General features: G+C 50.5%; 1 protein-coding gene across 1 annotated transcript; it reads left to right on the top strand.

The window, feature by feature from the left end:
• Window positions 1–1,451: 1,451 nt before the first annotated feature.
• DIPK1C (divergent protein kinase domain 1C) lies at window positions 1,452–21,797 on the top strand. Its single transcript, XM_046672075.1, has 4 exons — window positions 1,452–1,662; window positions 10,483–11,166; window positions 15,361–15,525; window positions 19,768–21,797. The coding sequence occupies exons 1-4, from the start codon at window positions 1,465–1,467 to the stop codon at window positions 19,984–19,986; spliced, it is 1,266 nt and encodes a 421-aa protein (XP_046528031.1). The 5' UTR covers window positions 1,452–1,464; the 3' UTR covers window positions 19,987–21,797.
• Window positions 21,798–22,446: the final 649 nt, after the last annotated feature.

Below are 22,446 nucleotides of genomic sequence, written 5' to 3' on the forward strand. Positions count from 1 at the left end.
GAGCTGGTGAGACAGAAGGAACTCCAACAGGCGTTATTGCTGTCGACTGAGTGACCCCAGATCCCGAGGGTCCCAATCCTTATTGCATTAGGGGATATCTGCTGTGCACCCAAAGGGCTCCCTAGGGGTGGCCATTTGTTAATCGGGTGTTTTATAATCCCTGGAGACTTCTACCACTGAGCCATGGACCGTTAACCGGCGAGTTGCAGAAGAGACAAGGTTAAAACGCTAGCTCCTGAGGGATAACTACCGAGCCATTATCAGGGCGGGGGTATCTCCTGTTATCCCTACTCTCGGGACGCATGTGTGAAATTCAGGCGCAGCGCAGGCGGGAGCACAAGCCCCGACCGGCTGGCACGAAACAGCAGTTGAATAAGCTTTCGCAGAGTGAATGCATGAGCCACCAGGGCGGGGAGCTTTCAGAGGCGTTCAGCTGTGACAGTTCCCCTCTTGGCGTACCACCCACCGAGGACTCTCCAAGGCAGAAAGGCTTTTAGGGAGCGGAGGAGCAGCCAGGGTGGGGAGGGGAGAGTTGGCAAGAACCAGGACAGCACTGTGGGCCCAGGCGCCCGCCCGTTTTTTATGAGGGCTGCGATTTGAACATTGAAGCGTGCTCCCCCAGATGATGGTACAAATACACATAAACACAGATTGAAACACATCTAGCGAGCGCTTTCTCCTGGCCAGTGGTAAGCGGAAATGTTTAAAGAGTGCGGCGTTTTTTACCCCTGAAAAAGACGCCCCGGAGATTTTGCCAACCTGGGAGCCAAAGACCAGGTGGATTCAGGAGGCTTCCTGGGAACGGCGGCCAGGGGTCGCCACGACGCCCGCAGACTGTTCCGGATCCCCGACTCCACGCACGCTCGGGATCTCACCCTGGGGCGGGCCAGGAGGAAACTCAGGTCCGGGCAGACCCAGAGGAGGGGAGGGGCATGTGGTAGAGAGGTAAATGTGGGGTGGGGGGGCCGGAGCTGCGCCGAGAGTAACCAGAGGTCTAATGGAGGGGGACGCTCTGTGAAAAGATCGAGTGCGGGGCACTGAGCGCCGCCCAGAGAAGGGGTGAGATCCTGTCTCAATTAAAGATGTGTTGGCAGAGGAGCCAGGAGTCTAAACCCGGGGGAGTTTGAATCCACGCGGATTGTTTAAGAGGGGAGCTGGTCTTCTTGGGAAAAAGGTGCAAAAGAAGAAAAAGTGGAAAAGGTGGCGGGTGCGGCGTGGGGAGCAGGGCGTCCAGCGGGGGTACCCGGGAGCGGCGAGCCCACACCCTCTTCCCCGGGTGCTCGGGCTGGCGCGCCGGATGCGGCCGCCGACACCCTCCACCCCCAGGACCCGCCGGGCGCCCGCGATCCCGCGCCGAGCCTGCGCTCCCCTCGCGCTGCCCCTCCCCCGCCGAGCCGGGCAGAGCGCGGAGCCGCGAGGCGAGCGCGGGGCGCGGCGGCGGGTCGGGGTACTGCCGGGCTGGCCATGGCGCGGGCGGCGGGCGCGCGGGGCAGGACCCGGTGGCGCGGGCGGTGCGGGAGGTGCGGGCGGGGTGCGTTGCTGGCCTGCGCCGCCTGGACCGCGGGCTGGGTGCTGGCGGCCGCGCTGCTGCTCCGCGCGCACCCAGGCGTCCTCTCCGAGCGCTGCACAGACGAGAAGAGCCGGCGCATCCTGGCTGCGTTGGTAGGTCCCGCCGCCGCCCCGCCCCGCGCCGCGCGCCCCGGGGCACATGGGATGGGACACCCTCCGCGGGCCCGGGGAGCTCGGGACTCGGGCGCGGACGTGGCTCCCACGGGGGGAGGGGTCCCGAGGTGCTGCGTGGAATGCCCGACGCGCAAGACCCAGTCTCGCGAATGCGGACTTGCCCGGGAGTTCCCTGAGGGCGCGCAGCAGTGTCTCTCCCCGCTTCTCCAAAATTGGTCCTTTGTCCCAAGACAGTCTTCCTGCCCGACTGCCCTCCCACCACCCCCTGAGCCCGCGCTCTTAAAGAAACTTTGCAGGTCTGCTCCGAGTAGCCGGGCAGCCCCTCGGTGCCCGCGTCTCGTGTCCGGCGGCGGGGCTTGGGGCGCTGGCCAGGGCGCGGGCGGGCGCGGGTCTCCGGGCTGGCGAGGCCCATGCCTTTGCCTCTCGGGTCGCGGTTCTGTGATTCCAGCCTGGGCTACACCTCGCTGAGCCCGATGCAGAGGGCTAGTCGGGCCCCTGCTTCTCTGCGCCCCCAAACTGCGGCTCTCCCGGCGGGCGCGGTCTGCGGGACCCAAGGCAGAGCGCGCTCAGGGGAGCGGAGTTTGCCGCGGAGGCGGCTCGGACCTCGGAGGACCCCTGTCCTGGCGTGATGACAGCAGTGTCCCAACAGGGGAGGGCCTGAGTGCTCCTAGCTGGGCCGGGCAGGTAGGGAGAGAAACGCCTGGGCTTGCGGGCTGCTGCGCACCCTGGGCCCAGATGCTCATTAGTTGATTCCAAACGTGGCTGCTCCTTAGTCTCTCGGGTTGGTTCGGGAAATTATGTGCATCAGGAGACTTGAATAAAGGCAGGAATGCCCCAAAGGAAAGCCAAGACGACAGGGAAGATAGCGGCAACTACTGTAACATGGACTGATTATTCACTTCCTAAAACAGGGACCATCTAAGCATTTGTTGTGAAAAGTGATCTATTTTCTAAGAAATCTTCAAGGAACCTATGGGAAGTTTTCATTCTAACTGCTTACGTATGGGTGGGCCTTTTGAGATTCTATGTTTTCAAAACGTGATAGCATACAAGTTTTTTTTTTTTCTAAAGATTGGCAGCTGAGCTAACAACTGTTGCCAATCTTTTTTTCTTTTCCTTTTCCTGCTTTTTTCTCCCCAACCCCCCCCCCCGTACATAGTTGTATATTCTAGTTGTGGGTTCTTCTAGTTGCGTCATGTGGGACGCCACCTCAACATGGCCTAACCAGTGGTGCCATGTCTGTGCCCAGGATCTGAACCCTGGGCTGCCGAAGCAGAGCACGCCAGCTTAACCACTTGCCATGGGGCAGCCCCTACAAGTTTTAAAGTAAATGATTTTTTTGAAAAAAAGAGTGAGATTGGAAAAATTAAAGAAATAATGAGTGAAGCATACAAGCTAAAACAAAATCATATTCCTTAATTGTCTGACTTGTGACATCATGAATTGATCATAATGCAGGTGAGACACACATCCTTGATCCCCTCCTTACTACTGCTCAATCATTTATCTATCTATCTATCTATCATCTACCCACGGTTACTATGAAGTTCTGCCAAGTTTTCATTAAGTTGCAAGAGCTCGCTGATTTTCTCAGTAACCCGTCTAAAAATTCCTTTCACTTATAAAGATTTTTTCCCCTCTGTTTTGCAGGGGCTGACTGACTAATTACAGTGAACAAAAATTAATAGAATGGCCAGGATAAAATACCTGTTTACAAAAATAACGTAATAATCTTTTAGATTAAAATGAAAAACTAATGCCACTTTTCATTTATTTATCTTTGGTTAAGTGGGAAAAGGCCTAATGGAAATCAAATCGCCTAATATAATTTAAGTAATTGCCAATCACAACTTTCCCAGCATTCGGCCTCATAAATTAAAACCAATTCTGATTAGAGGCCCTACCAGTAAATCTCCTTGGCAGCCCTGTGGGGTTGGTTTCAGTCTGATGTGAGGCTGAAGCGACAGTATGGCTCTCAGCCTTTCCCACTGCCAGGAGGACGGTTTGAAATACCACGTCTGTCTGTCTCCCTAAAGTTCTCTGACGTGGTCTCACTGAACTGATGAACTGATTTTTGAGGAGCATCATTCGGACGCTCTGTTGGGAGCCATCATTTCTCGCAAGTGCTCAGGACTGGCCTGGTCACCCCTGCTACCCTCTCCATTCTGGATGTGTTGATGTGAGTCCCACGCAGTCCCCTGGCTCACTTTCCCCCCGGACGCTCTCAGCTAGAACGAGCTTTGAACACGACCCCAGTCTCGGCAACCCAGACTCTGCTGGGCCCTGGCTGCCACGAGAGGCCGGCAGTGTGGCCTCCCAGGACACTGGCTCAATTGCGCCTCTGTCTCTCGGCTCCCCAAACACTTTCAATTCATTCTGCCTGGCTTTTATCCTTAATAATAAAACGGGCTGTTATTTTTCTGACTGGCCTCCAGACTCTCATTAGCTTTCAGTCTCAACGCCAGAGCACAAAAGGAGGACTGCAGCTGAGCCAAAGGGAGCCCTCTTTCTCCCTGGCAGAGCCTACCGAGGGGTGGTGAACGCCTGCCTGTGTTCCCAGACCCCCCAGCACGGCAGGTGGCATCGCTGGCCTGTGCGGGAGCCTGTGGAGAAAGCTGGGGAGCAGGTTAGGAGCTGGGAGTCAGGCCTGCTGGTCCGCCCAGGCTCCACCCCACCTCCTGAGGGAGGCCGCCACACTCCGCGACCCTGGAGGAGCCAACTGGAATTGTTGCAAAGAGTCAAGCCCTGGGTCTTTGAGCTTAGGGTTTTGCTGTGGCTTTTCAGGACATCCCGTAATCAAGACATCCGAATGCCCTGCTCGGCTTCTCTATGAGGTTTCTGGAGCCTTACTTTTCCAGGGAACTGTGTCAGGAGGCTGTGCCAGGCTGACGAGGTGACTCTGCGCTTCATAATTTATAAGCCTGGCGTCTGTTCTGCAGGCAGAGCACTTCACGCAGTGGCAGAGATGTGCGCTCTGGGCGCCTGTTGATGCTCACTGTGGGCAGGCACAGTGCTCCCGAGTTTACACCTGTCATTTCGCTTAATCCCCTCAACGACCTCTATGAGGTGTGTGCTTTTACTTGCCCCAATTTGCAGATGACAAAAGGGAGCCCCAGAGAAGTCAAGTAACTTGCCCTGATTCACACAGTTAGTGTGTTGTGGGGTCAGGATGTGACCCTGTGCGCTCTGATAGTAGAGACCCTGACAGTAAGTGGTTTTTTCAATGTTGAAAACCGTAAGTAACAACTCATTCTACTTAACCCTTCCATAGTGTATCGTGTTCAAAGCATCTCAAAAACATTCCCACAGACCCTGTTGTTCAGAAGCCTTAATTCCCTTTTGGCTAGTTAGGTCTTGATGAGATTTAATTCAGTTGCCTACATTAGGGATTCATTTTTAATAGGGCAGGCTTATCTTTCTTTGCTGTGGTAGAAACCCAAGGCCTTAATGGGACCACAGCATCCAGGGCACATACCCAGAAAGATTTTACAGCAGTGAATGACTCTCTGTTCCTGAGTGCTTCCGCTGTGTTTGGAATGTGTATCTTCTAAGCCATCCAGGGGTCAAGAGGGTCTGCATGGTGGGCTGGCTAATCGCTCTGAGATTCCACAGGACACAGGGTAACTGCTCGGGAAAGGCATTCCATCGTGTGATATGAATGTTGCTAACTGCATAGGAGCTTAATGCTCCTTAAAAACGAAAACGAACACACAAAGGAAAACCCAGCCCTTAGGCATGACCCCTGAGACCCCGTCAACAGTTTCCCAGACTAGAGTGGACAGGTTTTGTTTTTGCCTGAGAACCATGAGACAAACTGGAGAGATTCTAAGTAACCTCTAGGAAGGCTTCCTACGAGAACTGGGGAGGCTGACAATGTGTGTTTCCACGTGGGTACACAATCTATAAGAAACATGAGGCGGCTGTGACGGTAATTGATTAAAAAATGCCAGTTAACTACAATGAGACTTGATTAACTTGTGTGTTTTTCAGTTTATTTTAAAACCTGATACCTGTAGATTTTGTGTGCACGTACATTTGGGTACAGAAATGTACCTGTCTTCAAGCTGGCAGGTAGGTCGTCCCCATATTCAGAGAAAAGTCTGCTAAAGTCTGATTTTAAAAACAGAGTTAAAGTAAATAAATCGCTTTTATGGAGCTAAAAAAATAGCTATTTTAATGGGACACGCACCTAATAAAATAGTTTCACTATTGTGTCTAACATGACGACAGTTTTTAATTAGCTTGTAAACTGGTAATTTGTACTTTAACTTCATTTTTTTTTAAACGCTAGATTAAGTGTTTCTCTATGTTTAGTAGGCACAGACTACTAACCAAAAAGATCAACTAAAAGACTTTAGATTACTAAAAAGACCCTGCAGACCCATCTCACACTGGTGACCAGAATAGCCACAGTGGATGGATTTACCTTCTACATAAGAAGAGATGGACCCAAATGCCAAAAATACTTCATCATAAAGGATGATAACAAAGAGCAGGTCTGTAAGAACTACACTTGTACGTCTTTTTTAGCGCACTAAATATAGCTTAATGTAAACTGTCTCCTGTGACAGGCGAGGTAATGGGGGCACTGAACATGAGGTCATAAACCTGACTCCCCTGTGGCAGCTGGCAGGCCCGGCCGGGGTTCTGGGCGGCTGGCTCCACTCCCTGCTTTTTCCGGTGTGAAACACTGCATCCCGAAGGCTGCCAGCAAGTGGAGGCACTCTTATACCTCAGGGTGCTGATCTCCAGAAAAACAGCCAAAATTAATGTAGCCCTCCAAAATCAATAGGTTATATGCCAAATTTGATGATTATACCATTGTTCAAAATGTCTTGGAACTCCTGCTTGGAACTGCCTTTCAAATTTGCAGAGGCAAGTCTCATATAGATTTCAATGACACAGTTTTGTAGAAAATACTATTGTGGGAGCCACCGGGAGGGGAATGCACAGGTGACTCACGTGGATTGTTTAGAGAGAGTCGAGGGCGCAGGAGGGAGACAAGGATCCCCACCAGCAGGCTGGGCTGCCCCAGGGGAAGGCTGACTTGACCCTTGAGGGTAGGGAGCACTTTTTTCAGGTGGAGACCCAGGAAATGGCATTTTCCATAGGATACCCCCAGCCGTCTCACCCTGCTGCTAGCCCTCAGTTGGTCTCCACTCCCCTGAACCGTGTCTGGTTCTCTGAACACACCGCGCTACTTTGCAACTCTGGGTCTTTGCGCAGGTTATTCTCTGCGACAGAATTGCCTTCTCCCTTCTTGTCTGCTAGGCAGACCTGCAATTTGTCTTTCAAAATTGAGCTCAGACGCATCTCTCCAGGAAGAGGGAAGAAGCTCCCCTCACCTCCCGCCTCCTGATGACCAGGGCTGACGAGGGTGGGGGGAAGGAGCGTTCACTGAGACACGCAGGGCCTCCTCACCTGTGACCTTGGTTGACCTTCACAGGTCTCCTGTGACACGATATCCTCAGCCAGTGTTACAGACTTGGAAACAAGCCACACAGCTAGTGAGGGGCAGAGCCCAGACGCAGACCCAGTCTTCCCCGAGGCCAAGCCTGGCTGTGTTCCTGTCTTGCCCATGTCACACCCTGCTGTCATTTCCAAGGCAGCCGTTTCTGTGAACTCCTGGTACCTGTAGTTGGATTGTGGCTCAGCTCACACACAGCTGAGTTAAGTTCAGAAAGTGACATTGTTAATTTGATGATGGCCCGGTGTGGCTGAAGCAAGGCCTTGCCCATGGCCATTCTCCGTCCTGGTGGAATGGAGTGGGCTTCTTGGCCCGCAGGTGTCACTCCTGGCCAGCGGCCATTTCAGCTGCAGTTCCAGATGAGGAGAGTAAAGGCCCTGGCAGTCACAGTTGGTGCCCTCTCTGCCCCCGCTCCGTGCAGCGGACAGGCCCGGGCCCACGGCTCCTGTCTTGCCTTCTGCACTGCTCTCCTGGCCTCCCCTCTCTGGTGCCATTCCCTTTCTCTCCTCAGGGCTGGGCTCTGCAGCTCTCAGCTTGGGGCCTGCCTCCTCCCGTTCGGCGAGGTCCTATCACCTGCTTGTCTCTGTGTTTCAGTTCTGTTCTATACTTCATACAAAAGCACTTTTGATTAAATTACAAATGTGACAACACTCTAAAAATGTTTATGGAATTGAATCAAACCATTTTGGACATCATACTTAGAAGGGTTTTGGGCTTTATAAGGAAATCAAGAAAAAATTGTTGCATTTTCTTATGAGTTTTATTATAGAGGTGTGAGGCTATGTAAATACCAGATAAAGTAGGAAAAAAGGTAACACATAAAACGAACACCCCATATTATTTCTATCATTCACATCTCTTTACTCCTGGTTGTATCAGCCACTTAACCCCTTCATCCCCCCTTTACCTCCAAGATTATCCTGCAAGGTCTCAAAGGAGCTCGAATCAGCTGCTACTTTCTTACGAGCAACAATATGGAAGCAGTTCTAGGCAAAGAGAGAGCGACTTACAGGGTCCTGATCCTTTGGACGTTCATTTCATGACTCCCAGCCTTGGAAAGAGGTCCCAGGATTAAAAGTAAAATGATGGCATTTTACCAAAATTTTGCTAAGTTAAATTGTACGATGAAGTGTATTTAGAACAGTTCGTGCGTGTTTAATATAGCTTCATTATGGCTGTATTTTTCCAAAAAAAAGCCAGCCCCAGCAGACAGGGTGGCATTCCCAAGCCCCAGGATCCAGTTCTTGACTTTATCTACAGGTCTCCGTCGCTTGTGCCTTTGTGCTTGGCCAGCGTGACCCCTCCCCCTAATACAATATACTGAGATCGAAAGCCCCCAAAGGAGAAGGGGCTTTTAGGAGACCCCTCAGCAGGAGGCCCGAGGGGTCAGGTCAGATGGCTTGGGTTTTTGGGGGTGTTGTCCAGCTACTGCCCGAAATGGCCCTGAAAATCCAGGATACTTGTTTTAAGAACTGGAAGTATATCTTTCCAATAAGCACTTTGGTAATAGAATTTCAACAATTAGCCTCCAGTATCTATAAAGACCCACAATTGCTTATCTAGCACTTTGGGGCCAGGCGTGTTTTAGAATTCGCAGTTTTTTGGGTGTTAGATAATATGGAGCATATGCCTTATATTTTTCGTATGAGGCAGCACCACTATCAAACAAATTAATAATTTTGCAGCAAAATGTATGCAAATTTACACCAAGTTGAATACATTCCGACTATAAATAGCCTCACATCCTTTCAGTTGGGTTTGACTCCACACGAGGCCAAATAAGTCATGAAAAACTTGCAGTTTTCAGAGTTTTGTGGATTTTGGAATTATTCATATGTCCAGGCATTGGAGGTACATAGTCTGACTTTAAGGAGCTGCTTATAATGTACTTGGGCTTAATGAAGCTGACCAGCATGAAACAACCAGAGTCTCTGAACAGCATAGAGTTACACGCCTGGGTTATGCAAGGGCACTCACGATGCCTTGCACTTGAGTAAAGTCAATGGCTTCCACACACTTTTCTCACTCAGCCTGTCCAAAACCTGTGCAAAGGAGGCCAATTAGGTGTGACACAGGGGAGGAATTTTGTGACTCAGAGGGGTCAGGTGGCCTGCTCAGGATGTCACAGCACAGCCAGGGCCAGATCCTGGCCTTCTGGCTCTCAGTGCAATCCTTTCTTCTCTGCACACAGTGTCCTGAGCATTGCCCCAGCTGGCCATTCAAGGCACTTTGGAATAAAGGAAGTAGAGTGAAAAAACACGTTGTGGTTTTCCACGTGTCTCATTACCTTATGGAGCTAGGGTGATGCTCTTGTCTCATGTGCTGCAGGAGTTCTAGAGGCCTGCATCTGCTGATGTGGGGGGAAGATTCATCTGTGGGGGAAACAGGTGGAGTTAGAAAATACGCTGAGTCTAGAGGTTTAGGTTTCCTAAAAAATGAAAGAGAAAGAATAAGAATCCTCAATTTCCCCCTGTTCCACACCAGCCTCCCTATAACCCCCTCTAGCAGGTCCTTCGGGCAGGGTCTGGCTGGACCGTCTTCTTAGAGATGTTTGTAGTGTGGTGGTGGGGTCACTGGGTCCCCTCATGTGGCACCCGTTCCAAGAGCCCCTGACATATAGGAGAAACGCCCTCACGTGAGGGTTCCTCACCTCCGCCAGGCACCAGATGCCCCTACACTCCCAGAATCTATCCGTGCGGATCCTTTGTTCTGACAGGCGTCCCTGGGGCCCTCCGCCTCTAGTCCCACTGATGCTACCAGCCCCCAGGCCTGTATCAAACCCTGTTCCCTGCAGGGGCTTCTGGGAACCCCCTAATCCTCCCAGAGGCTGCTGGCCTTACAGCAGCGGGAAAGCAGCGGGCTCAGCGAACGTTGCTGCAGGAAGGGTCCTTACTGTGGTCGCCATGGCCCCACCTCCCGAGGTCCCACTCAGCTGTTCTTGGATGGGGTTAAAGCTCTCCGGTGACCCTAAGGAGTGGCCGGAGTTGAGAACTGCTGGCCTGGCCCTGCCCTTTCACTGCCAGTTGAAGACACTGAAGCTGAGGTGGCAGAAAGCCTCTTCCCAGCATCACACAGCGGCCATTGGCAGGCCTGCTGGCCTCCGGATGTCCTGATTCTGGAGACCTGGCCCTGGGCCCGCTGGAGTAACATCATAAATCTGAGACTCTCCTTTAAGTCTTTCACTGCATTACTCACTGACCTGAAAGCCTGTGGGGGTCACATTCGTGAGGTTTCTCTCAACAGCTGATTAGAAGCGTCCTGAGCGCAGGGACCAGCTCCATCCCTCTCCTCCGCCCCTCGCGGGTTGTGACCCACTGTCCCCTTCCTTCCAGTGCCAGGACTACGAGGGCGGCGCGCTGGCGGGGGACCTCTGCGAGGACCTGTGCGCGGCGGGCCGCCTGCGGTACCGGCGCTGCCTGTACTACGAGAGGGGCAAGAAGGTGCTGCAGGCCGACTGGCGCGGCCGGCCCGTCATCCTCAAGTCCAAGGAGGAGGACTTCGCCAGCTTCCCGCCGCTCAGCCTGCTGGAGGGCCCGGCCGAGGAGGGCGGCCAGGACGTCCTGGAGGCCGAGCTGCTCCTGCTGGTGGCCGGGGAGGTCAGGAGCGCCCTGGGCCTGGAGCTGTCCCGCAGCCGCCTGGGCGCGCTGTGGCCGCGGGGCCGTGGCCCGCGCTGGCGCCGCCAGCTCGCCAGCCTGTGGGCCCTGCTGCAGCAGGAGGAGTTCGTCCTCCTGAGCCTGCTGCGGGACCTCAGCCGGCACGCCCTGCCTGTGCTGGGCTCCTGCGGCCACTTCTACGCCGTGGAGTACCTGGCGGCCGGCAGCCCCCGCCACAGGGCCCTCTTCCCGCTTGACGGGGCCGCGGGTGGCTCCCCGGGTGGCCGGGGCCAGGCCAAGGCCATCAGCGACATGGCGCTCAGCTTCTTGGACATGGTGAGCCATTTTGACAACGACTTCTCCCACCGCCTCCACCTCTGCGACGTCAAGCCCGAAAACTTTGCCATCAGGAGTGACTTCACGGTGAGTGGCTCTGGGGGGCTGTATTTCTGCCGGGGAGGACAGAACTTTTGGGTCTAGGTGGTTGTAGATGAGAGGATTTCTGGAATCCCAGGAAAACATTGTAACGTTATGCAACCTTCTAGCCTGGACAACCCCGACCTGCCGCAGCACCTCCTTTTGGGGTTTTAATGCGAGAACTTGCAGAACAAGTGCACCTTATGCCCTACAGGAGTGGGCGCTGTAAGGGACAGCCTCTAGGGCCGGAGGTAGAAGGCCGGCAAGGGGAGATGTGTCCTCCCTCAGGGCTGTTCTGGTTGCTCTGAAGCCTCTTAGAGCTTATTTGGAAGCAGGCGTTTGCTGAGCACAGAAACAATCTTCAGGAGATGACGAGCCAGGGGGGTGATGAGGAGCGATGGCCTTTGGGGGGCATTTGTACAATGTCCCAGGTGGGGGACGCTGTTTTCAAACTGCCCATGCTCTATGATAATGTGCAACTCTTTCTAGTACTTTCTTCCTGGAGAGGTTCTTGTTACTTTCCCTCCTGTGGGTAAGACTTCTGGAACGTCCACTGGAGTTTTGGTGCCATCTGCAAGGGAAAATCCTGCCAGGTGGAAATATCTGCCTCTGCACCGCTCTGTAGAGGGCAGGTGAATTTTCCCTCCCTCTCTGGGCAGTGCAGGTGTACAAGAGCTACATGAGGTGGAGAGGCAGCAGCAGGAGGGGCTCCTGTGTTTTATTATAAGATAACCTCCTTCCGCTCCCTCCCAGCTACGCTAGACCCCAGTGTCAGATTAATGCCGCAGTGATCTGGGGTGCCGCAGGTGTGACTGTGTCATTGTCTGGGGTCACTCCTCCTGCCGCAAGGAGTTTGCTGTTACACTGCAAATGCTAGCAGGTGAACGGCCAGGCCAGCTTAACTCCGGCCACCTCAGGGGGCTGGTCATTGTAGGGGCCAGCTCATGGTGGAACAATGCTCTTCATCTGGGTTAAAAACATAAAGGGACAAAAAGAAGGTACTACTACTGCCAGCCATGGGCTTCCATGGCGGGTGGCATAGGAATGCCTTCTTAAAACAGCCTGAAATCTAGAAAACTAAATTTGCCAACAGTATAAATCCCTTTTCCAATCAAGTTTTTGTCACTGTGAAGGGTGTGGTAGCATCTTGCCTAAACTTTGTCCTAATGCCCTGGCCGCCCCAGAGGGGCTGATAAGCCAGGGGTGGCTTGAAGTGTGGAAGGGAAAGAGCTGAGAGGTTCCAGCAGGTTCTTGGAAGTTCTAGGAGGATCTGCACACTGGGCAGTGGGCTCTGGAGGAGCTCATCCCTGTCTGCAAGACCCTGAGCTCCAGGAGACCCCTCTAGACGAGTTGTGAAGGGGAGGGACATCCCAGATTAATCCAGCTTCCTTCTTAGAGCTGAGCTCCTGCGCCAGGCTTCCCAGCTTCATGAGCAGGAAGATTATGTAATGGACATGAGGGCCCATTGTTATGCTCCTCAGAGAAGTCCCAGGGATGCAGCCACCCTGAGGCCTTGGGAGAGGAGGTGTGGAGCGTCCACACACAACTGCTGGCTTTGGGCAGTTTCGGGGCCAGCTCTTCTCATCGTTGGATCACTTGTTTTTCCATCCAGCAAACATTAGGAAGTGTCAATGAGGGAACTCAACAGGTGCCACCAAAGTTGAGGGAGTTATGGGCTGGGCTCCCGGGAAAGAAAGGCTTTACGGGGGAGGTGGGGCTGGTGGGTCTTCCCTGGGGAGTGGGCAGTGTGGGATGCTCCTGGCTTGTGTGGTCTATCTGAGTTGTGCTTTCCAGCATCTTTCGCACGATAGGCACGAAATATTTGTTCAATGAAATCATGACCACACTCTTTGACCTAGACCCAAACTCTGTCCTGTGGACCGGCGCCAGAGCACACAGGCCTTACCTCTGCCTGAGCACTTACCCGGGTGAGAGTCGGAAGGGAGGACGGAGAATTCCTCTTGGCTAAGCCTTCCTTACAGACACTGAGGTTCAAGAAGTTTATGAGTTTGCAACTCTTAAGTGAAAACCAGCAGTATCAGCATCACCTGAGGCCTTGTTAGAAATTCGAATTCTCCGATTCCACCCCAGACCTACAGACCTACTGTTTTAGGAACAAGCCTCCAGGTGATTCTGATTCGTGGTCAAGTTTGAGCCCTAGGGAGCTAAGGGACCAGCAGGTGGGTCCTCTCTTTCGCCCCTGTGGTGGTGTTGCCCGGGTGGAAGCAGGTGGTGTCCCTCAGATGACATGGAAGAATTGATGATGCAAAGCCATTCGCTTTCTCCAGGTCCCCACTGCAGGTCTTGACAATTTATCCAGTGGTTGCAAACGAACCACTAGGAAACATCATTACTTCGTGCTCCCAAACTATTGCCAGTAGTACTCCTTCCAGATAGATGCCGTGTTTCCTACTCTAGAGCCACACTTTTCAGTGGAGAATGAAATAATGCTCATCCATCCTTTGTAGTCTGATGCCAGGATGAAATTTGAAGAAGACGATGCAAGTTAGGTAATTTCACACAGGAAGAATGTTACGATTCTGCTGATACTATTTAAGAAGCCTCATGCGGGATTTCTGTCTGTGTTGTTACTGTTCTTATTTCAGGTGCAGAAAGTCAGGCTTACAATAGCTGCAGCCATTCTGTGCCATACGTGAAAAATTAAAAGATAAATCTGACTTTCCCTGGGAAATGAGAAGGGAACCATCAGAAATGGGAGAGAGAAGTTGCAAGGAGCTGCAATTCCATCTATGGGCCTAGGGGAAGCCGGGGAGATTGCCAGAAACTATAGAAAGACCAGACGGGTCTTGTGGCCAATAATAAATTGTAAAGACAATAGATTCATTAGCATAGCTTCACACATTTTTACTGCATTAACCAGTGTAAATAATGAAATGAGCTATTGCTTATGGCTAAAGAATGAGTTAGGAAAATTGATTAAAAGGATAATTTCTGTTTGCTCTGCCTGAATTAGTAATTAGGCAAAGCTCTTAAAATCGGGAAAACTTCCCCTTTCTTTATTTTCATTATTCTCCGCATATTCTGAAATAAATTATTTTCCCTCCTCTGTTGTCCTGACTAATCCCCAAGAAAATTTACTGCCTTCCGGCATCAATCCTGAATGAAAAACAAAAACCCAAACCCAGGAACATGCCTCCCAACATCGCATAGAACTGAGGAGGAAATGGACACGGACAAACGAACCCTCTTTTGAGATGCTACCAAAGGGAGAAGGGAGGGCTGATATTTTGAGACTGACCTGTGAAGGCTTGTGTAATGCCTCCGACGCCACCAGATTCATCAAGACTTCTAGTAGCTTTTTAATAGCTCGAAGCTACAACTGCTTGATTTGGGCAGACTCCAGGTTTTCTCAGGTTTGAGCTCTTTTTTTTTTTTATTCAGGTGGTGGAGGAATATCTGCATAATTTAGATGTTATTCTTTTTCTGGTTTTGAAGCTTAGTTGGTTTGAAGCCACGAAGATAAATCTGCGATTCCCTGGGGCCATCGTATTCTCATGCTGACGATGGGATTTAGTATCTGATGCTGTTGGATCAGGGTCCCCATGTTCTCAACCCTAATTTGAGAACTTGGACACTGCCATTTGCCCCCACGTTTCAATCTAACCAGTGGGTTGGAAGTCAGTTGACTCAGGAAACAGACATGCTATAAACAGACAACTTAGGTGCCATCCACCTCATCCTCACCATCATGCCCACACAGCTGCCCCCTTGAGTGTCGTTTCCTTTCGTTGCCTATAGTCATGGGGGTAGATTCTCTGTATCTCACAGCTTTTATATTCATGACTCTTGAAGGTCAAGAGACCACAGTGGTAAAGCAATGGAGGGGGAATTAATTCATTTTTAAGACATTTCAGAGATTCTACTTTTAAAGCCGAGAAAAGGTTTAAAATGAAAAGTAACACTTCTAGTTATAGTCCCAAATCCTAGGCTTTCACTAGTGACAGCAAAGGTCCTTTTTTCAGTTAAACTCTTGCAATAGAATTTATGTCAGTTGCTTGTGTAGATGAAACAAGCAGCTCCCCACATGGCCTGGACTCCTTCTCCTGCTGGCAGAGCTCTGGGGTGCCCGCAGTCTGTACCCCCTGCACCCCCACATGGGAACCCAGGGTCTGCACAGGCTCCCTCTGTGCTAAGCACCCAGGGTGTCCTTTGGATAACCCTCTGCTGTTTTGGCTACAGGTGGTGGCTATTGATGTGGACATGGCGTTTTTTGAACCTAAAATGAGGGAAATTCTTGAGCAGAATTGCACAGGAGATGAAGACTGCAATTTCTTTGACTGTTTTTCAAAGTGTGATTTGCGAGTCAACAAGTGCGGAGCACAGCGAGTCAACAGCAACCTGCAGGTGAGTAACAGCGGCTGCACGGGCTGGGGCGGACCATGTTCCCTCTGGCTGCCTCTGCCTGCTAGCCCTGTAGCGTCCTGTTAATGTACCTGAAGGTCACCCCTTCTGTGTCACCTGGGTTCCATGTGCTCAGTAAGGTCAGGGATGGTGCAGATGGGGTGGGCATTTGTTCTTCGTTGTCAACCCCATGAGGTTGTTGGCCAAGTGACCCTTCGGGGTCTAATGGCTGGAGATCCCAGCAAAGCCCATTCTTGGGCTTCCCCCCAGCTATGGGGGCGTGGATAGCTGTTCTCTCTGGGTCTAGTCTCCGCGTCTATGCACACACACACGCACACAAAGAATGAGCACCCAGAGGCCTATCCATCAAGGATAAGACTGAAAGGAGTGCAAAGCAGTCCTGAGAAACTGGCCAAACTAGAGAGGCTGCACAGATACTACAGTTGAGGCAGGGAGGGGTGGGGCCAGTGGGTGGTTAATAGAGGGAGAAGGAAACATGTGTCACGAGTCCAGGAGATCAGCGACAAATAGGAATGGATCCTGGGTCCAGGCTTTCAGACTGAGTCTAGAGTTAGGGAGATCCCACCCTCGGTGGGTCTGCAATAAAATCATTCTTTTTCAGCTGTGGGAACAAGGTGATTTTTTCACTAGAGCATCGCCCACCTTGTGACCTCATCCCACAAGGGGGAAGCACTAACACCTGCCCTTTATAGCATAATGAGAGACTGAGGTTACTATCCTCAATATATAAAGGGCTCTTACAGATCCGTTAAGAGGCCAGGGGGCCACTCACACAAAATTGGCAAGAGAAGAATGTATAACGAATACACAAGAGATGAAATCCAGTGACCAAAGAACCTGCAAAATTATTTAATCTTACTATTAAAAGACATGCAAATTAAAACCCAATGATAATAGTTTTTCATTTTTGACTATTGGGAATAGTTGTTAAAATGCTATTAATTAACAGATGAGGCCTCAGGGAAGTAGATGAGTCCATATTGTTACCGTGATTGTAAATTTCTGCATTTCTCTGGAGTGTGACTCAGAAATATTCACGCTGTTTAGCTGAGCAATTTCATTTGTGCATATTTTGATTATTGCCTTTGAATAAAGCCCTAGAAATGAAATTATACTTTCTTTAAGGATATGAGAAAATATGAAACATTCATTTAGTGAAAAAATGCAGGTTTCAAATCAGTATTTACCGTATGATTCCATTTTTGTTAAAGAGTATGTAATTGGAAAGATAGACGACAAAATGTCCAAAGCAATTATTTATGGGTGATAGGATTACAGATAATTTTTATTTTCTTCATCTTTTCTATATTTTGTAAATTTTCTACAGTGGTTATATATTACTTTTCTAACTTAAAATTCTACTCAAAAAAAGTCCCTGCCTTCATAAACTAACTGACAGATCAAAGGAATAGAATTTTTAAAATTTCAGAAATAGATCTAATGACATATGGACATTTAGTATGTGACAGAGTTGCATTCAGACCAGTGAGGGGAAAGCTGGGTTATATAGTGGATGGTGCTTGTAAACTGGGTAGCCAGGCACAAATGATCAAGTTAACTCCTGTTTCACTCCTTACATCAAACTAAATTCCAGGTGGCTCAAATACGTGAAAAATGAAACCCTTAACGTACCAGAAAAAACCTGGGAGAATCTAAACTATCCCAGAGTGAGAAAGGTCTTTCTAAGTATGGAATGAAGCTCAGAGGCCATAAGAGGAACAAATGATAAATTTAATTACCTTAAAAAAATCCACATGGCTAAAACAAAATTACCAAAAATATGAGAAAATTTTAAAAAGTTAAATGAGAAAATTGGCAAAATATTTGCAGTTGCTCTTACAGACCAGGAGAGTAGAGGACAGAGGGGGCCCTTACCTCCAGAGGCTGAGGCTCAGAGAGGGTCCCCCAGGATTGTCCTGGGCCCACCAGAGCTTCTTCACCATGGTTACCCCTCATCCCAGGGGCAGCATCTAGTGATTGGTCAGTGGGAGTGGGGGATATGCAAAGCCCAGCCCACTGGCCTCAATGAGGAACAGCTCTGTAGGCCATCCCAGCACCAGAAGTTTGCCTTCTCCTGAAGTTCCACGGAGGTGTGGTCCTCCAGAACCTCCCTCAATAAATCCTGCATGCAAACCACCATCTTAGAGTCTGCTCCCCAGGAAACCAACCTAAGCAAGGGGCTAACATCCTTAAAATATAAAGAGCATCTACAAATTAATATGCAAAAGGCTGACAATCTGATAGAAATATGGGCAAAGGATGTGAACTTGACCATTCACTGAAAAAGAAGCACAAATAGCTTTCAACCTGACTGATGAGAAGAAAAATGCAAATTAAACCATTTTTACCCATCGGTTGGCAAAAATGAAAGAGAACTCAAGTTGGTGAGGGCATGGGGGAAATAAACATTCTTGTTGAACGTTGCCAGGAAGGTGTAACTCAGTACCACTTTTATGGGGTGAATTTGGCAATATCTATCAAAACAAAAAAGACGCAAACCTGTTGGCCCAGAACTTCCATTTCTGGAAATTTAGTCACACGTGCAAAATAAAAATGACATATATGTAAATATTTATTTGTTAATTAATTATTATTATTATTTTTGGTGAGGAAGATTGGCCCTGAGCTAACATCTGTTGCCAATCTTCCTCTTTCTTTCTTTTTTTCTCCCCAAAGCCCCAGTACATAGTTGTATATCCTAGTTGTCGGTCACTCTAGTTCTCCTGTGTGGGATGCCACCACAGCATGGCTTGATGAGTGGTGTGTGGGTCCACATCCAGGATCCAAATGGGTGAGCCCCGGGACCCCAAAGCAGAGCACGAGAACTTAACCACTTGGCCATGGGGCCAGCCCCATATGCAAAATATTTATTGTAGCATTGTTCATAATAGCAAAAGTTAGTAAAGAACCTAAATTTCCATCAGTAGGAAACTAGTTAAATGACTTATGATACCTTCACGCCTTTGAGGTGCAGTCATGAAAACAAATGGAGTATCCTTGTACCAACTGGTGTGGAAGGCTCTGCCTGATGTTTGGTTAAAAGGGAACAGCAGCCCTGGACTAGTGTGTGTGATACGCTGCCATTTGTGTAACGTAAAAGGAAAAGGAAATGTGCACGTAGGCTCTTGTGCGGGTAGACTCTCCCTAGAAAGATATGCAAGGAAGCGGTTGCCTCTCAGAGCTGGGAGCTGAGTGTCTGCCTGTCAGGAGTGGGGTAGAGACTAAGATTACCGTCTGTCTTTCCGGATATTTTAAATTTTTGCACGTGAAAATACATTATCAATTCAAAAAAGAAATAAGAGAATTTGTTTTTCAAAAGAATCCTCGCCTTTGCGGGGACTGGGAAATGGAAATTAAAGTTATGTGTCCTCTATGAAACAGTGGCTCTGAGAACGGAGGCGTTTGCTAAATGAGTCTAATATAAAGTGGGATGCAGAAAAATGAAGCTCTTTAATTATGCAGCTCCCAGTACAATTCTCTCAACAGGGGGGAAACTATGAAAGATATAAAACAAACAACATGTTTAAACTGAGCGTTTAAGGAGATTTTCACCATTAGTGAATTTCATACCTTATTAGAATTAAAGGCTGTGAGATCGTGGCTTAATTTTTACTTCTGCTCCTAAAATACAACATTTCAAAGGCTCCTTAACAGAGCCTTTCCCTTCCAATATCCCTTTCTCCTGACCCCAAAGTGCTGTCACGTTTGCATACTGCTTCTCACCACAGCATCCTTTGACCCTCAGGACACCCCTGTCAGGCGGCTGTCACTGTCACTGTGACCAGCGGATGGGTAGGAAAGCCCGGCCTCAGCAGTGTGGTGGCAGAGCCAGGCTGGCTGCCCTCAGGCCTGCCCAGGGGCCCACTCCTTATGCAGCCGCGGCTGCCTGTGACTTTCTGCTCCCTTTTCTCTTCAGAAACGTCTTCAGTCCTTTCTGAAATGTCACCCAGCACTTTCCCCATATGCTCTGAGGCTAGAAATGGAATTTTCTACCTCATACGGAGGTGGCCTTCTCCTCTCTGAGGCGGTTTATTCATGGCACTGAGCAGTTTAGGTCCCAGAAGGGAAGGCGCCTTTTAGAACCAAAGGAGCTCTGTGGTTCCCCCCTGCAGGAACCCAGGGCGGTGGGAGAAGCACGAGGGTCTGTGTAAGACCCTGTTGCTCCGGAAGCTTTCCAGGATGATCTGCTGCCCTGCACTAACCACTCACCTTCCTTCCCCTCAGGTCGTCTGTGACAAGATATTCCGCCATTGGTTTTCCTCGACCCTCAAGAGCTCTGCCATTTCCTTCCAGCTTCAGTGGCAGCTGCGGGAGGCGGTGCGGGAATGCGCAGACCCGGGGGGCCCGGCTGGGGACCCCCAGAGAGCGGCCCCCAAGGTGTTCTGGAAGCTTCAGCGCCTCCTCCAGGCCTCACTGAGGGAACTGCAGGAGGCGGGGAAGTAGCTGCTCCTGGCCTGCCAAATGCTGGCAGGGAGAAGCGACCTGGATCAATTTCCCCCTCAGCGTTTTACAGCAGAGATGTGTTCACGGTGCTCAGGACCGATCACTGAGACTTAGGGTCTCCTGAGTGTGGGATCCTTGATGGCGAGCCTCCCTCTCTCCCCTTCCGGTGTGATTCGTTCTGGTTTGAAGATACCATCGTGGCCTCTGACCTGTCACCCCTTTTAAAATGACACAAGGGAGGGGGTACAGAGCGTTTTACTTTTGGGGACCCTCCGTCAGTGAACAGCACAAATCCCAACATGCAGTTACTCTCTGAAGAAAGCGTGTGTGCTCGCCTGTCAGATAAGAAAGTTCCAGTTGTTCTCCCTGAAAATCGTTACCACGTTAAAGAATGTGCATGTGAGTGTGTGCACATGAGTGAGTGTGTCTGCTCACATGTGTGATTGAGTGTGTGCCCATGACTGAGTGTGCACACAAGAGACTGTATGCAAGACTGAGAGTTGTGCGTGTGTGAGCATGCATGCCTAAGTGAGCCTGTGGGTGTGAGCGAGCGAGTGTGTGAGGCGTGCATGTGCTCGGGGTGGGGGAAGGTGGATTTTCCAGCCTGGCCTAGCCAGCCAAGAGGAGTTCCCTTTCTTTTGGAGTTGAATACAAGAAAAAAGGAAAGTTGCGTCTTTCGGGAGTATAATTTTTACCCGAGAGCACCTGTAAGGACAGCTCGTAGGGTTTTTCATTTTGAGGAACCCGTTGATTGGATGGATTGTGCTCTAGGCGCACGTCACCACTTACCATGGCACATCTTCCTTCCAGCGGGAAATTGTCGGTTTGGCACCGCCGGGTCGTCTTGCCACTGAAGGATTCAAAGTCGAGCAAGCGCCGAGGTCGGCAGTGATACAGGCAGGATCGGAGGCTGGTGCCTCTGTCACTGAGTGAAGACCCAGTCACTTGGGCAGATTGGCGTATCAGTGGAGTTCCCGAGGAAGCCTTTCTGCAAGGGACGAATCCTGAAGGAAATGACCTTCTCGTGGCCCCGGAGAGGCAGGTGAAACCGCGCCCACCAGGCGTCCCCTTGGAGGCAAGTCACCTCTGCTCCACCTCCGGGACACAGTGAGTGCTCACGGGATCACCACGGCCACCTTTTCAGAATCACACTCAAGGGGAGAGAAAGAAGGATGCCGAGAGAGGCTGAGGACATGACGTTGATAGTTTACAGATCGGAGAAGACAAGTTAGTCTGAAGTTTTAAAAAATCACAAATCGACAAATTCCAAGCAATTTCTCTTTTCTTGCCCAACCCCCTTCTGATCCAGACAAGGGGAGCTGCCTTCTTAAGTTCATTTGGCTGCATTTCTCCAGGCCTCGCAGGGGGTCTGCCCTCGGCTCACGCTGAGGGAGCACGGTGAGGGACAGAATGATCTCAATTCTGTGACTCCTGAGCACTGTCGTTTGAAGGCCCACAGCGGCCTGCTCTTCCCACCCCTTCACTCATCACCGCTGGCATTTTTCCACATGACTCTGAGTTTCCCAAAGGGGCCCCTCTAATCATATATATGAACCACTCACTTTGCATTTGTGTTCTTTGGCAGGAAGAAAAAAAATCCACGTCAGTCACTCTTGTGGTAGAAGTAAATTAAAACTAAAGTTCGGTGCGCTGGCCTCGGACTTCTGCATTCTTTTTTTTTTTTTTTTAAACTGAAGAAACAAATGACATATCCAGGACATGACCAGAATGTCATTGGCAAGCTATTGCTGTTTCTTCTCCCCCTGCCCCACTTTTTTTCTCCCCCAACCCCCCCAGTACATGGTTGTATACTTTTAGTTGTGGGTCCTCCTAGTTGTGGCATGTGGGACGCCACCTCAACGTGGCCTGATGAGCAGTGCCATGTCCTCGCCCAGGATCCGAACCAGAGAAACCCTGGGCTGCCGAAGGTGGAGCGCTCAAACTTAACCACTCGGCCACGGGGCCGGCCCTGGACTTCTAGATTCTAAAAGAAAAGAGAGTTGGCTTCTGTTTACTGGCGGAGGCCCTGTCGTTTTCTGCCGTGGCGAGGGTCTCACTGAAGCTCAGGACCCTCCGGTCAGGTTTCCGCAAAGACCGGGGTGAGACGGGGGGCAAGGGAGGGTGGAGGGGCCGGGCGGCAGGGCCTTTGTGGCTTGTACCTCCAGAACAGTTGGCTTTTGCATTGTGAGGGCATATCGGATCCCCGCGGGTCGACCCCGAGATTGCAGCCCTCCGTGATGTTGGCCCTGCGCTGCCTAGCCTGTCGCAGAGCTGGCTCCGGAAAGGGAAGAGGTCTATTTTCGTTTCCACCAGAATGGAAACAAATGTTTTTGTTTATCATAGAGACTATGCAGTATATGATTACCCAACGCAGGAGTGTTTCTATTGCTGAAAAGGAGCGGTTTTATCCCTCTGCCCTTGTGTTTGACCACCCCGTCATACACACACACACTCGCCGCT

Source organism: Equus quagga, chromosome 9 (assembly GCF_021613505.1).
Source record: "Equus quagga isolate Etosha38 chromosome 9, UCLA_HA_Equagga_1.0, whole genome shotgun sequence".
NCBI classification, from domain to species: domain Eukaryota; kingdom Metazoa; phylum Chordata; class Mammalia; order Perissodactyla; family Equidae; genus Equus; species Equus quagga.

Bases quoted from the DNA above. Each gene is read 5' to 3' on its own strand.
- DIPK1C (XM_046672075.1), top strand. From the start codon at position 1,465: ATGGCGCGGGCGGCGGGCGCGCGGGGCAGGACCCGGTGGCGCGGGCGG. The intron at 1,663-10,482 runs GTAGGTCCCGCC...CCTTCCTTCCAG, and splicing joins GGCGCATCCTGGCTGCGTTG to TGCCAGGACTACGAGGGCGG. The intron at 15,526-19,767 runs GTGAGTAACAGC...CCTTCCCCTCAG, and splicing joins GAGTCAACAGCAACCTGCAG to GTCGTCTGTGACAAGATATT.